This window comes from Agelaius phoeniceus, chromosome 1 (genome assembly GCF_051311805.1).
Source record: "Agelaius phoeniceus isolate bAgePho1 chromosome 1, bAgePho1.hap1, whole genome shotgun sequence".
Taxonomy (NCBI): Eukaryota; Metazoa; Chordata; class Aves; order Passeriformes; family Icteridae; genus Agelaius; species Agelaius phoeniceus.
Genome location: NC_135265.1, coordinates 104,802,158 through 104,817,589, shown reverse-complemented (window position 1 = coordinate 104,817,589; position 15,432 = coordinate 104,802,158). Strand labels below are relative to the sequence as shown.

At 37.6% G+C, this 15,432-nt stretch overlaps 1 protein-coding gene across 7 annotated transcripts in view; it reads right to left on the bottom strand.

Annotated features, from left to right (window-relative positions):
* Positions 1-15,432, bottom strand: part of DLGAP1 (DLG associated protein 1) — a 402,137-nt gene that overhangs the window by 127,391 nt on the left and 259,314 nt on the right. For 5 of the 7 annotated variants that reach the window (XM_077184530.1, XM_077184523.1, XM_077184534.1 and 2 more), the window contains one exon: positions 10,437-11,462. In XM_077184530.1, coding sequence (XP_077040645.1) covers positions 10,437-11,390 — 954 coding nt within the window. In that variant the 5' untranslated portion in view covers positions 11,391-11,462. Of the gene's footprint in view, positions 1-1,728; positions 1,873-10,436; positions 11,463-15,432 lie in introns of those variants that run through there. The other 2 variants (XM_077184538.1, XM_077184544.1) reach the window with 1 other exon arrangement.

The window sequence follows — 15,432 nt, the reverse complement described above, 5'->3', positions numbered from 1 at the left end:
TTTGGGTCCAGCTCCCCTTTATATTCTTTTTTCTTATTTCTTATATTACATTCACAAGAGCAAGAAAGCCTGATTTTGAAATTTGGTTTAGGCATCATATAACTGATAAAGAGCATTTGTAGGGTAAAGAAACATTTTAGAAGTTCTGTCTCAGCTATTAACAATTGCAATACTTTTTATGAAAGGGGGTCTGTCTTTGTCTTACTTGAGTAGGACAAACAACCCTTAAAGCTCAGCATTTCCTTTCATTTCAGGCAGATAAAATAATGTCAACATTTTAATACTGCTGTGCCTGTAGTCAAATACCTCAAGCAGTACCTACTAAAAGAAGTGACCTGATTTTCAGAGTGCTTTTTTGGTCCCTAAAAAGTATTGGCTGTAACAGACGTGGCTGTAACAGCTCATGCAGACAGTGCAGTTCACTGTCGCAACAGAGTGTTTCATATTATGAGAAAAAAGTAAAACATAAAGCCCTCTTCAAAATGCAAACTGCAGGAATAAAATCAATCAGATTATTACATACATTCTGCTTCTACACATATGGTACTATACATCCTGTAGAGTGATTTCTTCTGCTGGTCTGGAAAAAAGGCTGGGAGAAATGTCTATGTGAACCTCCAGCTCTCTCATTTTTTTCAAGTCAGGGGGTCTGCACAAACGTTCCCACAGGCTCTTACTTTATTTGAATGACCAATATTATGCCTTGCAAGGTCACACAAGTGCAAATGCACTGTATCTTCTGCCTTAGAGGATTAATGGGATTAAGATTGACATACTTGAGATAAAGCTGTTTCATGCTTTTAAGAAAATCATATTATCCAATTACCTTGGCAATACTATTTTTCCAGTATCAGAATATCAAGAGAGAACATCACTTGCATGATTGTTTTAACTCTCATGAAAAAGGGGGAAGAGCTAAATTCAGATCTAACAATGAACATTGTTTTTATTAAAATTGAACTATTATTATTCACACTATCAAAGTAATAATCATCCTGGAAACATTTCATTCTCTAAATTTTTAAGCTCATGTACAAATCTTTACAAGCCTAAAAATCAAGAATGTACTTCACTTATACAAAAGGCATAGTGAAACACAACAACATTACTACTTGAATAGAGATAGAAAATATTCAGCAAAGGCCTCTGACCCATGCAGCTTACTGAAACTTAAAACTTCAGCAAACCACAGCAATAAATTGCTACATGTATGAACACTAAGCCTGACAACAATTTCTCTCTTTTGATTAAATGGCTGATATAACATTCTTTTCTAAACAGAACAGACTATAAAGATGAAGTACTGCTACTGGCCAACATCTTGCCTGGATTTAGCATCATTTAGTGTATAGATTACCTGTCCCAATCTTTAACTAAATTTATGCTGCTCTGCAGGTGTTCACACTTTGTCATTAGCCAGGTTGTACTGCCTTGTCACTTCCTTTAATGCATTTTTTGATATAAAGGAACTGGATTTTTTAATAGATAGCCTAGGACCCCTAATAAAGAAACAAAACAAACAGGTATACTGGCCTCACAGTTTTCAAATATTCACTTAATAAGCTCACATGTAATAGTATGTGAAATAAGCCCAGATTGCATTGACAAGGGTAAAGAAAACATTTTTTAAAATTTCAATTTCTAACCAATTAAATTAGAATATCTAATTTCCTTTATTTTTTAAATTTTTATTCCCCCCCCCCCCCCCCCCAATAGTTATTAACTTACCTTGCTGGATGAAATAGCAAACAGACTGTCTCTATAGCAAATTAAGTTCATTATTGATCTCTAGTTTGCTTTGGTTTATTGCAGCTGAAATCATTAAAGCTTCTCCCTGTGCTTTTCCAAAGCAATGTGGATGACTATAGAAGTAAACAAAAGGACTGGAAGGAGTGGCTAACCATCACTCACAGCAGTAGACTTGTAACTTTAGCTTTCTATTAGTATGCAAATACTTAATGAAATGAAATCACACAACTGAAGAACAATGCCTAATGACTGCTCAGTGCAGATTTTTCAAACCCATGCAATTTGGTCTTCTTAGCCATTATTATGCCTCTTCTGCATGCTGTAAAGGAAGTTTCAATTGCCTTCTTCCACTTACTGAGCCTATTCCCAGCAGTCATGAATATTGAATTAATCAGACCAATAAGGATGAGTAACATTTCTTTCTATCAGTGTGCATATGTTAAGAATCATTGAAGTATGCAAAAAAAAAAAAAAAGGAAGCCTTAGAAAGCAGAAAGAAAAATATATGTTTAATGAGCCTTAAGTGTTTTCAAAAAGGCAGTTAGGAGGGTTGCCTTTATTTAGGATAAATTTAATATGCTCAGTATCTGCAGCAACATTTGCTTTATCTTGTACTATTTGAGCAATCATGTTCTACTATAAATTAATTTAATTTAGCTGACTTATCTCCATATTTTTTTACAAGAAAGGAATTAACACCAGAACCAAGACCTGTCCAAGACAGAGCATTACTTCCTCTATCCTGTGCCCACCCCTTGCATCAAACCTGAACAAACAGGGTGTAGAACTGAAATCTTCCTTCACATAACAGTAGTGTGGAAAGTCTTCTAAACCAGTATGAATCTTGAGAGAGTCAGCCAATAGACAAAATTCTTCAAGCACCACTCCAGTTTACAATGCCCATTCACCAAAAGGTGTCTTGACCATTGGCTCATCAATCTGAATCACATTCTATTTTATGATGAGGAATATGTGTCTTCTAAATGAAATTACCATGTCTTGATTCCAGATAAATATTTCTCCTTCTGCTTTATGTGTAAAAGTCCAACCAACCACAAAGAGGGGCATGCCGATACAACGATTCCATCCACGGCCTTGCACATTTGCCACTCATAAACACCTTCTGCAGAAAGGAAGCCAAACAGCAACCAGCACGTCCATTAGCTGAGGTGAACATGACTGAAGGTCACAGAGCAGGGTTCTTGGCCAGGACCTCAAACTAGAGCTGCTTCAGTGATACTCATGGATGATATCCTCCAGTGGCAGAGGGCACACTTTCATTCTCATCTCTCGCAGTAGCCTTGAAGCATTCAGTGCCATTGGTTATAATGACATATTGTTTCTTGGCCAGTTAAGGATGACAGGACGACTGTTAACAAAAATACCAATCCTTGAAAGGACACTTTCAATGACCAGCAGTAGAGAAATGTTAATTTCTTCTTTATATCTTCTTTTGTGATGAGTCACTTCAACAGCTGCACACAGTGACTGGTCGGCATCCAAAGCAATACTGTTAGATGAGATGCCATTTTACCTTTCTTTCACTGCGCACAGGCACAAGTCTGCTATCAAGCAGACAGCAGGAAACTGGCTAGTGGGTGGAGAACATGTAGCTGAATCTGTATCCTTGGAGGAAAACAGATGTGATGGGGAGAGCATTTTGAGAAGCAGCCCTTATGCTGTTTCTTTTGGCTGACTGTAACTCAGTAATCTCTGGTGCTTTGCTAATGTGCTCTCACAGGCAGCAGCTCTAAGTGATGCCCTTAAACTGCCATCTCCTGCTGGCTGTTGGCTTCTGTCACATTTTAGTGGCCAGCAGACACACTTCACTGACACTTTTACAATGATTTCTTTGAGATTACAGCAATACTATATACCTGTGAAATAAGCTTTCATCTGGCAGTAAGGAAACTGTCCTGGTTCCAGAACATCATAGTGTGCCTTCTCAGCAACTCCAAATAGTCACCAAAAGGTCACCCGTGTTCTACAGTAGTGTCCCATAGGATATGAAATCAAGTTCATAGTCCTGACTGATCTGCTGGAAACTGAATTGCTACAGACCAGGAAACCTCAAAGATTTCCTGACAAACTGGTTAGCAGGCTGGAGTTATGTCAGCAAAGCAAAGTTAGACACAAACTTATTTGCATAAAAGACTCCTGGACACAATTCAGAGACTATTTGGAAGCCCTGGCCCTTCAGAACTGTCACAATGCCTTATCCAACTGTTTGACACATTGCTTAGTCTTTGGTGAGAGAAACACATATCTATCAGAAGCCCAAAAAAGACAGTTCATTGCACAATTTCAGGATAAGAGGATGAAAGGACAAACAACACACAACAGATTGATGTTCTAATTGCTTAATTCACTAGTGACAGAAGCTCACCTGTGCAGAGCATTTGTAAAGCAGAACAAAAACTGGGCCAGATAACCCAGCTCAAACCACTCATCTGGCATTGTAGTATTTCCTCACTCAAGATCTATACTGTGAATTCCATTCTTGAAACAAGCACAATACCCCAACCCAATAACGGGATGAAGGGAAATACTCTTTATTACTTTGCACTGACTGAGGAAAATGTATCATTTCCCAGTGTTTTCTTCCCCACATTTTTCACGTGTTTCCACAATAAAAGTTAAGGTTTCAAACTCAGAGGCAGATTGAAATGATCCTCTTTGCTGGACTTGACTTGTCTCAAAGATTTCTTGTTTTACTCTTGGTTTTGTTTTTTTTTCAGTGAAATTACTGAAAAGAATGAGATTGGAATACTCCAAATATTTAAGGCTACAGGAAGGAATCAGATTCATGATTGCAACAAACCTTATCCATGAAGGAACTGAAATAGATACCAAATGCCAGCTGTTATGTGCAGCCATAATTTTAGTGAACATTTCTGACCTACAAGTATATGTAATGTCGTGTTACCCAAGTAGGTTGCTAAATCCTATAAATGGTATGCCAGCAACAGGTTCTAGTTGCCAGAATTGTGTTCACTAATGGATGCACTGTTAGAAGGGAAGGATGCTAACAGAATGAACTGACAGTAATTCAAGTTAATCTGGAAAAAGTAAGGTCAGTGCCAGTACATTCAATACTTAAAAGTTACAGGATGGCAATAAAACAAAAGGACAGAAAATTATGGAATATTGGCAGATAAAGTTGCAGCTGAAATTGCTGTTGAAGAGCTCTCTTTGTACTTAGAAGGCCCCCATGACTCAAGACACCAAAGGTCAGCACAGCTTTCAATTAAGCAAATAAGAACACACCAGTTGTTAAGGTGAAATGAGTGGCAAGATGATGATCACCAATACAGCTAACAATTTTTTTTTGTTTCTTTTTGTTTCTTTTTGTTTTGTTTTGTTTTGTTTTTTAGCTAAATTAAGGGACTGCAAAGATGAGGAAGGTGAGTATATTGAAATACTCTCCAACATATTTCTCTCAGTATAGCAATCACATCTTGGGTGGGTTTGCAGGTAGGCTAAATAACCAAGATGCCTGTTTAATGGAGTTATCTGTTAGTAATATACAATTTGTAAATAAGCTGTTTTGTGCCTAATCTATATTTTCCACAAATTCCCTAGCTATAGCCATTATTCATATTACGCACCTCACAATTTTGAAACCAAAATAAATTAGCTTTCTGAGAATATTTTTTTCAGTGTTAATATGCTTACATACTAGTTCATTTTAGAAATTCAAGAGCATTTAAGAATTTCCAAATATTTTAATGATTATTACATTACCTGGAAGTTGACCTAGAATACATTAATACATGCTTTACTAAGAATTAGCTCATGAGCTCATAAAAAAAACTTTGAAACTTATACCTCATGTACTTTGTAGTTCTGACTGGAAAATTGAAAGAGAAATAACATGTGCTTCATTAATTTTCAATTTATAATGGAATATGAGCCAAAAAAGTAATCAGATACATGAAAAATAGAAGATCTATATTAATGGATGTTAATACAACTTTCATATATATATATATATATATATATATATGTATATGTAAGGATATAGGATATTCTGGAAGATTAATTTGAATATGGTAGTTGCATCTGAAATGCAAACACCATAAATGAGGAAAACACAAACTGAAAGTGCAGAAAAACTTGCATAGATAAACTTAGTATGACAGATCTAACATAAATTGCTGTGTCATAAAGATAAACACTTTGAAGTGTAAGGCGCCATGTTAAGAAATCACATTACACTTACTGGTCCTTATTAGCACCCTGACCTTTTGGTCTATTTGGTCATCCATGGACACAGGCAACAAAAAGAGGCTGGCTGTGATTGGAACTCAGCTTTCCTAAGAAACTGTGCCTTGTCCTGAGACTGGAGAACAAGTCATTTGCATAATGAGTTTCTCAGCACTACACACTGCGTACCAATGCACATTGCAGGCAACCTTCACCCATTCAGGAAACTGAGTGCAGTACTAACCAGAACCCTTGGTCACCGGAAAATTCTTACTACACCCAGAAACTTGGTTTATATTTTTTAATAGTATTTCTCACAGTATCCCACCAAAGGACAAGCAAAGCAAATGTGGAGGCTGAATGACTGCACTGTTGTGTGATGGTGTTCACAGGAGTTTTCAGGTGAGAGAAGAGACGAGAATGTTGACTCCATGTTTAGAAGGCTTGATTTATTATTTTATGACATATATTACATTAAAACTAAACTAGAAAGAATAGAAGGAAAAGTTTCATCTCAGAAGTCTAGCTAAGCTAAGAATAGAATGGAATGAAAACAAAGGCCTGTGGCTTGGACAGAGAGAGCCAGCTCTGCTGTGACTGGTCACTAATTCCAAACATCCACACAAGACCAATCATGGATCCATCTGTTGCATTCCACAGCAGCAGATAACCATTGTTTACATTTTGTTTCTGAGGCCTCTCAGCTTCTCAGAAGGGAAAAATCCTAAGAAAGGGTTTTTAATGAAAAGATGTCTGCGACACTGTTGCCCCCACCTTCTGTGCTTCAGTTTTCAGAAGCAAAATTTCCATCCTTAGCCCCAAGTGTCTGACACAATTGATATGAGTCTCATCAGGTGCAATGAAAAGAAAACTTACGACTGACCCATATAAGAAAAGAAAATTAATCTGAAAAGCATCATTCTTTGTATTTTTCTCAGTCTCTTAACAAATGGACCAAGGACAACAGGAATGGTAATTACAGGGAACATTAAATGGCAAAACTATAATCAGAGACAAATTCTGCAGTGTATTTGATACACTATTAGCTCTAAAAATCATGAATTCATACAAAACAAAAAATGTCAGAAATATCTCCCTGTGTATTTAGACCCTATTGTTTGCAGCAAAGGACTGCTGCTTACATGTTGTCTTTGATAGTTTGGTTAATTTCACTTTTTTTCCAGAGCAGAAGCTAGCAGAGAAGTAGAGGCTGTCCACTGCCTTAAATTTTTTTCTTTCAAGGGAGGGAAACCATCTTGAAGAAGCATTTTGATAAAACATGAACATTTCCTTCTCACCATCCTTCGCTGTAGTCCAACTGTAAAGCTGGATCAAATAACACTTTCCTGAAATAAAAATCAGCTCATAAAAAGAACCTTATCTTTCTACTATCCAGCTGCTCACTCTTGAAAAGAGAAATAGAAGATAAAAATGCAATTCTATTCCCAAAATGTGGGTAAGAGGAAAAGATTTGCTTGACTTTAGACTATAGTCTTTAGACTATACTAGGACAATATCTGTTTCTGAAGATGCCCAGTGTAGACCCCAGCCTCCCCTAGAACTCCAAGGATGGACACTGTGCCTCAGCAGCAGGGCTGGAAGTGGAGCCTGGTGGGGTAAAGAAAGACAGTACAATGCAGAGGACTCTGCACTTGATCCAAATTCCAAATTATGAGAAATAAGCCCATCTGTAATACTAATTACTGCCAACACCTTCCACAGAACAGTTAAGTGGAAAATATCACAGCAAGTGAAATAATTGTTTGTCATTTCTATGTCTTTACACAGAGAATTCATGCAGATACTTCTGTGATAAAAGCCCTTACAAACAAATGTGAAGTCAATGTCACCTGTGATCTCTGATATACTCAGATCTATCAGGATAAAGAAAACTATTCTGAGTACCCTGAGTTGGAAAGAAGTCACTCCTTCATTGAATTCAGATACTGTGACAAGAAGAGATTGCATGAACAAGTAGCTGCTCTTTGAATGATCACAGTTTATGTCCTGAGAGTTTATGTCCTGGACCACAGACAAATTAAATTACAAGCAAGTTGGTAAATCTGTTTAACATTTAGTGAGTTATAGAAAGCAACAAAGAAGCATCATGACAATGAAATTAAATGATCAGGGTTGTCCAGTGTTATTGTGAATTTGTAGCTTTCATCTCATTTTGTGCCTTTCCAATTGTTCTAACACAGGACACCAGCCTTTTGGTGCAATAATGAGAAGTGCACCTGGAAATAGCAGATGCACAGAGTAACTCTACAACTCACTAACAGAGTGGAACTCTGCTGCTGTTAATATATATTTATATTGCAGGACAGACAAAGGGCTTCAACTGGGTTCTGTGTCCCACTGTGCTGTGCATTGTGGAAACACAAAAGGGAACAAAGTCCAAGCCCCAAAGGGCTCGCAGTGTAAAAAGATAAGTGATATAGTGAAGAGAAAAGCAAGGGGATGCATTCAAAATAGACTGACTTTTTAAATACCTACATGCATTTGTCATCCCTTCAAGCTGCCAAGAGAGAAGAATAATCCTGACCTGCTTCCTCAAATCTACTGTACTCTGTTTGAATATTACTCCCAATGTTAACTGATGCCTGGTTAAGATTCTCCTTTAAAAAAAACCAAACAAAACAGTTTTAAACTAATTGTATTTCCCTTGATTTTACAAGGGCATGCAATTAGAAACAATAAAACAAAATTAAGTGAAAACTGAAACAGAATGGGAAACACAGTGAGAAGTAGTGATTCTAAGTGAGAATTTAGTTATTCTTGCCCTTGACAATTGTTGGACATATTTTCATACAGACACAGATAATGTCCTCTAATTCCACTTGAGGAGTCTATTCCTGTCAGTTAAACATTATCTAAAGGTCCCTATGGAGGTGTTCGTTTAAAGCTGATGCTGGCACAGTTTTTCACTCTTTTCTAGCCATCTGGTCACATACTGAATTGTCAGCTATTTTATCTAAACCCAAGAGAAGGCTGAAGGAGTAAACAAAAATACCAACAAGAAAAATCTCAGGGTTCAAAGTAACCACAATACTCAAGCCTAAAGTTATGATTTCTTCTTACTCACAAAATTCACACAAAAGATACTTAATAAAAAACCCACAAAAGCTCAAAAGGTTGCAACCTGAGGCTATTTTGAAACCCCTCTCCCTCCTCAGCCTATATGCAGAGCTGTAAACACACTGAGCATTTGTATTGCCCCCTCTTCCCCCACCCCACTCCCCTAAAAAATTGATAGAAAATATACATATCCATTCCTTTACATTTAGGACTTAGCATCCCAGAGGCCGGTAATCAAAATTATTTTGCACGACACTCCATAAAACGTTTTAAGATCAATTTTTAAATGCTGATGCCTCAGTCCTACGCTTTCTCTGCATACTGACTTAAACAACAGAATGTGGAATCTGACTGTCTCATTAAAGCACCCATATGAGAGAACCTGCTACAGTTCTATACAAATAGAAAAGAGTCCCAGTACATTAAAATGAAACCGAATCATCTTAGCAAACCTCTTTTTTCCTCATGGTCTTCTCTCTTCTCTGTGCAACGTTGTTCCATCTTACACACACACTTAGATGTGCCATAAGTGCTTCTTTTAGAAAAGTGCATAAAAGCTATCCACAGCTCTCCTAAGAATGAAACAGTTTTAATATTTTCTGATCCATGTTCCTGCCACAAACATTCACCGGCAGTATGATAGCTCCAAGAGGAGACATCTGATTCTTGACATTTAAAGATACAATACTGGTGAAAAATAGTGACGCTGTATTAACTGCAAACAGCTTGTGAGGGAGTAGGTGATGTACTCCTAAAATGTATAATCAGAACAAGCAATAATTTCAACCTTTTGATTTTTTTATTTTTGACTCAGAGCCATAAAAAAGAGGAATAGCCTGATAAACAAATCTGGACACGTTACAATAACTGTTTTAAGAGAATTTATATTCTATGGCAAAAAGAAAAGTAGGCTGTTTTCCTGCTGGAGAAAGTATTAAGGTACCCCATAGTTTCTCAAAAGGGTCTCAAAAGCTTTCTTAAAAAATGAGCACTAAATGAAAGCAAAATTGAAATTACAGAAATCAAAGAATTTGTATCCTGGTAACATTCAGTTAATTGACATTGCAATGCTAAATGAAAGCACTAAAACATCAAATTCCCCATACCCCTACTGTGACAGCCTTATAAATTCAAAAGGTACACAGAAAGGTCTTATTTTTCCCACATGAAAAAAAATTAAAATAATCCTGTTCTAACATGAACCGTTACTTTGAAATATTGAATTCTGGACCAAAAAAAAAAACCCAAGAGCTGATATATTTTTAATTTTAGTAGTAGAACCCCTTGTTTGGTGGTCAGTGACCTCTGGGGAAAGTTGAGACATCAGAGCAAACCTCCATCCCCCACAAACACCTGAGACAAGGCAGAGCACAGTTAACAGCAACCAGTTCTCCACACTGTACCTGGAGGTACTGACATGACCGTTCCTGCTGGCACGTCTCTGCCTTCACCACTGTCTGGTCCATGTTAACTGATGCTTTCTGGTAAACTTCACGGGCTCTGCTCACGGTTAATGTAGAGGACCAAGAGCTTTTCTTCATTAACTGGGAGTCCAAATTCACAGGCAGGTTTGCACAGGTAGAGCATTTGACATCATTATTGCTTCTGGAGGACTTCACAGTATGCTCGCTAATAGTGTTATAGGCTTCCATAAAGTATTGGGAAGAAGAGCGATCGGGGCATCTTCCCATGGTCATGACCCCACTGGGACCATGATAAATGCAAACATCATTGTCCAAGTTGTCATCTGAACTCCACCATCCTGATGCATTGGATCTGGGCTTACCTTCTGATCGCCTCTCCTTACTCTTGCTGCGCTTCCCATACCTCATCGTCTGTGACTCCTCTGGGCTCGCTTTCCCCCCATTGACGCTCCCCTTGGACGGTCCTTCCAGCGAGTGGGACTTGGTGAAGAGCTTTTGGACAGAGTGAACCAGGTGCCGGATCCTGCCCGGGCTGTCGCTGCGGTGCTCCATGGCAGTTCGCTTGTACTGCAGAGTGTGGTAGCCATCCCGATTCAGGGGCAGCTGCCGCTCAAACTGGTCCAAGAGGTTGGCAGGAATGCGGTTGGTCTTGTTGGCAGTTCCGTGGGGAACCAGAGCACACTCGTCCTTGAGTTCGTGGTGGGAGCTGTAATGCCTCCGGGGAAATGTGCTGCTGGCAATCTGATCGTTGTAGGGCACCATGCACTCGGCCTGGAAAGAGTTCCTTTGAGTGTAGTAAGGGTGGTCTGCGGGGTGGGGCTCCACCGGGTTTAACAAATATGGCTTCCTGTCCTGGTGGTGTGGCAGGCTGTCACACGCAGGGTCACAGGCAACCCCGTGATGGTGACTGCGGCTGCCGGATAATCCCTTCATCCTTGGTGGAAAACGAGTCCCAAAGTCATCTAATACGTATGGCTGTGCAGCAGGCAGAACTCAGAGAAAGGCCTAAAAGAAAGAAATACAACAGAACACATAATATATTCCAGCTGAGACAATAAACAGCATGTGCACACTTAACATTCTTTGTTTCTTATTGCAAAAGTGACTGGAAAAAAGTAAACATTCTCAGACTCTTTTTATCCTTTAATCTTTCCCACGTCCAGCATGGTGATAGGGATACCTAAGCAGTACACAAGAAAAATTATCTTGTTCCATTAGCTGCAAACTGACACCAGGCAATGTTTCCAATATGAAAAGCAAGATAGGTATTGCCACCTCTACTCTAAAACCTCAGTCCTGAAAACATTCAGGGACAGGGACCTCCCAGGATGCCTTAACTGCCCATCTGCATGTTCTCAAGGCCAAATGGACATACTAAAAAAGATATTTTCTTTAATCACACACTTTCTGGGCTTCTTTGGCCCAAACACAAAGCATGGTGAATTAATGGGAAACCTTTCCCTAACTTCAATGAATATATTTACTCAATCTCCATGTTGTCTGCCTGGACTGTAATCATCTCAAGGCAACAGCAAAACATTATTTCTGTAAGTTCTTTTCAAATTAAGAGTAAAATAACAATAAATTCCACAACTGTCAGAACAAAGCCAAACCAACTAATTAACATCCTATATATCTGTAGGGTTTATATTTACTATTTTTTGGCTCCTACTCACTAAAAAAAACCCCATCTTATTCTGCTAATGTATGGCTTGATTTATTTCTCAATAATTTTTCATTATACTACACAGTGTTCATATATCCCTACATATTCCTACCATTAAAAGAACTGGGATAGCCAAACCTTGTTGTTACACAAGAATAACAGTTAATAACAATACACTTAATTCTTGATTGCAGTTATTTGTCCCTGAAGTGACTCGCAATGCTGTAGATTATGGATTACAACAAATTGAAAATGGAAATCTTCATCCCCACTGTATAATGACCACTCTGTTTGAGGCCAGATGCCCTCATTTCAGCCCTCAACTCCAGCAACAGTCTGGATGCAACCTATGACTACTAATGTGTAAATTATGAGGTTTCAGGTGTGGCAAAGCAGTCTGATGGTGCCATCTGAGAAAATGAAGGGCAGAGGACTCCTTAGAGGGTGCTTACTTATACTGCACTGAAATGGGAGTCTCTCAGCTACTTTACTCATTTCTGGCATAGCTAATCACATAAATATTTTTGGAAATGTAGCTCTGGAGATCTTTCTTGGAGTAAGGACAAACATACATAGCAAACAGGTTTCCACTATGCTCCTCCAGCACTCTCTCAGCTAAAGTTCATGTTTTAACAGGTTGTAGATGTTGTGCCCACTGGCAAATTGGTAACAATGAAGTTTTCTAAAATAGCATTAAGTTAATGTCAGTCTGGAAAAGCAAGTTCCTGACTTCATCAGAACTTATTTTATATTTTCTTCTGAATCTGCAGCAAGCCAAAGGGGAGTTTTTTTCAGTATGCTTCCAAGCTAATCTGGATGTCCTGCATTTTATTCCCCCTCACTGGATCCCTGCAGTGCAGAAAATGTTCCTTCTCAGGAGACCTTGAATTAAAAAAAAGTTTTCAAAATATCACAAAAGGCTCTTGAAATATTCTAAATAGATAAGATGACTGATTTATCTAAAGAGGAGAATGGCTAAAGGCACATTTAAAAGCATGAAAATAATATATTTAGGGAGCTGTACTTGTCAATTATACTGTAGTGACAATCCTAAGTACTTCTAAGGAGAATTTTACATCCCTAGCATAGTTTTAAAAATGTGATCTACTAGTCTGTGTAACTGAGAAACATCCAAAGGGATGTAGTAGTATATTAATTAGTTAGGTAATTGAAAATGTGACTTGAACAAAGATACCTCATCAAGCAGAGCACTTCTAAAGGATATAGAGACCAAATAAAAAATAGTTCTTTGCTATCTATGAATATCTTTTACACATCAAGGCTTATGAAAACAAAATTTCAGCCAGTTTTTTTTTTTTTGCTTAAATCCATAAATCCATTTGCAATCATGCAACAGTCCTTATGATGATGGATAAATTCTCTTAAGGCTAAAAATAGACTAGTGTGCCATATAAGATAAAAAAATTTAAACCTTGCCTCAAAGATAGGAGAAAGCTATGAAAGAGTACAACTAACTGGGACATGCCCTAAAACAGCAATTTATTTTCATTTTTTCCTTATCTGAATGGCTATGAAATTTTCATATACTGTGGAAAAAAGAGTATATGTAGGAAAAGAACCAAAAGTAACAATAATTTACAGCATTGTGAAGTATGACAGGCACAGGAGATGTAATGGAATTATTGAGAAAATGTAACCTTAATATACTGATACAGAAAATGGCTGGGATCAGGAAACCCTTGATCTGGTTTATAGACTGGGACAGAATATTGTGGAAAACCTTGAAACTGAAAACAAAAGATGCAGCTATGGTTTGACCAATGAGAACAGCCGTGTTACCAGCTGTGTTTTGGATGGACTGGCAATATGGATGCTAAGGAGGATGTGCAAAAAGTGGTAAAGAGTGAAAAAGCTTATGAAAAGTGACATTTGTCTGTATAGAGAGAAAACGACAGGCTTTCAAAAAAATTGTGGAGGAAGATTGGCCAAGCACTGCTATATGAGCTTGGATGGCAAGTAGGATGGAAATGTTTAGGAGAAAAAATGCATGTATTTTGCGTCTGAGCTGTCAATGGATCTTTTATGAGGAAGTACTGGAGAAAAAAGCAGAAGGTAGATAGGATGATCTGCCCAAAAGGAATCAGATGAACAGATAAGGAGAATAACAGAGAAAATGCTTGTGAAAGCAAAAGATCATAGAGTTATGAAAAATCAGATTTAAAAGAGGAGGAAAAAAAGAAGAAAAAAACAAAGAAGCAAAAACCAGAGTGATAGAAGAATCAGGCCAAAACCAAAGGGGAAAAACCAACCAAACAAAAGGAGTGCAACAAAAAGAAGTGCTAGCAATTTATTCCCAACTCCTAGACTGCTGGATGCATTAAGAAAGGGGTTTTTTTCCTGGTGAAACAGCACTGAAACATTTATTTTATCATGAAAATTGTGACTAAAAAGTCCCACACAAGCATTTACTAGAATATAGCTTCATTTTACCTTAACTGTATTACTGCTAGGACAGCATTGAAAGTGCAATGAATTAGGAAAAAACCCAATTATGTACCATAGTGCACCTTCCAGGAAGGAAAGAGTAAGTACACTATGCTCAACATTGAAGAAAGAAGTGTTGCTTTTCTTAAATATTCAGTGGACAATTCTTCTGCGCAAAATCACTCCAAACACAAAACCTAAATCCCTCTCACACCTCAATCCCATTTTAATATGTTAATATATGTCTAGAAAAAATATCTATCCTACAGTCTCTGATTTCATCAGTATTTTTCAAAGAATATGTATCATATTCCATAATTGTGTTGTCTGAACCTATACATCAACGTTTAGTGCAATTAGTAGCTGGAGACAGGGCTATCTGTTCATGCCATGAGTAGCTGAGAGGAAACCAATTAAGTCTTTTATTTTATTGGTATTTTTTGGCCAAAACAGGAACACTTGATTATTCATGAAATAGGGCAAGACAATTGATGAACACATTAATAAACAGTGCAAATAGCAATTCTATAGACAGCAGACCAAAACTATTTGATGGCATAGGAATAAAGGAGATGTTAAAGAGATACAGCATTGTAAGGATGAAGAATGCTTACTACTTTCAACATTCATGTTACATTTGCTTTTGTTTTTTTGAGGATGCCCTTGGTAAGAACAATACAAATATATTCATCCTTGTCCCTAATGTGGTGTCCCTAATGCATAACAATTCCTGGAATAATCTAGTGGCTAGAAAAATGCCTATTTAAATCCTATGTAATTAAAATGAAAAGGAATGCAAAATAAGAAAACCTGAATGCAGAAATCACTTTTTTTTCTGTTTTCACAAATTTCATTTAACTATAT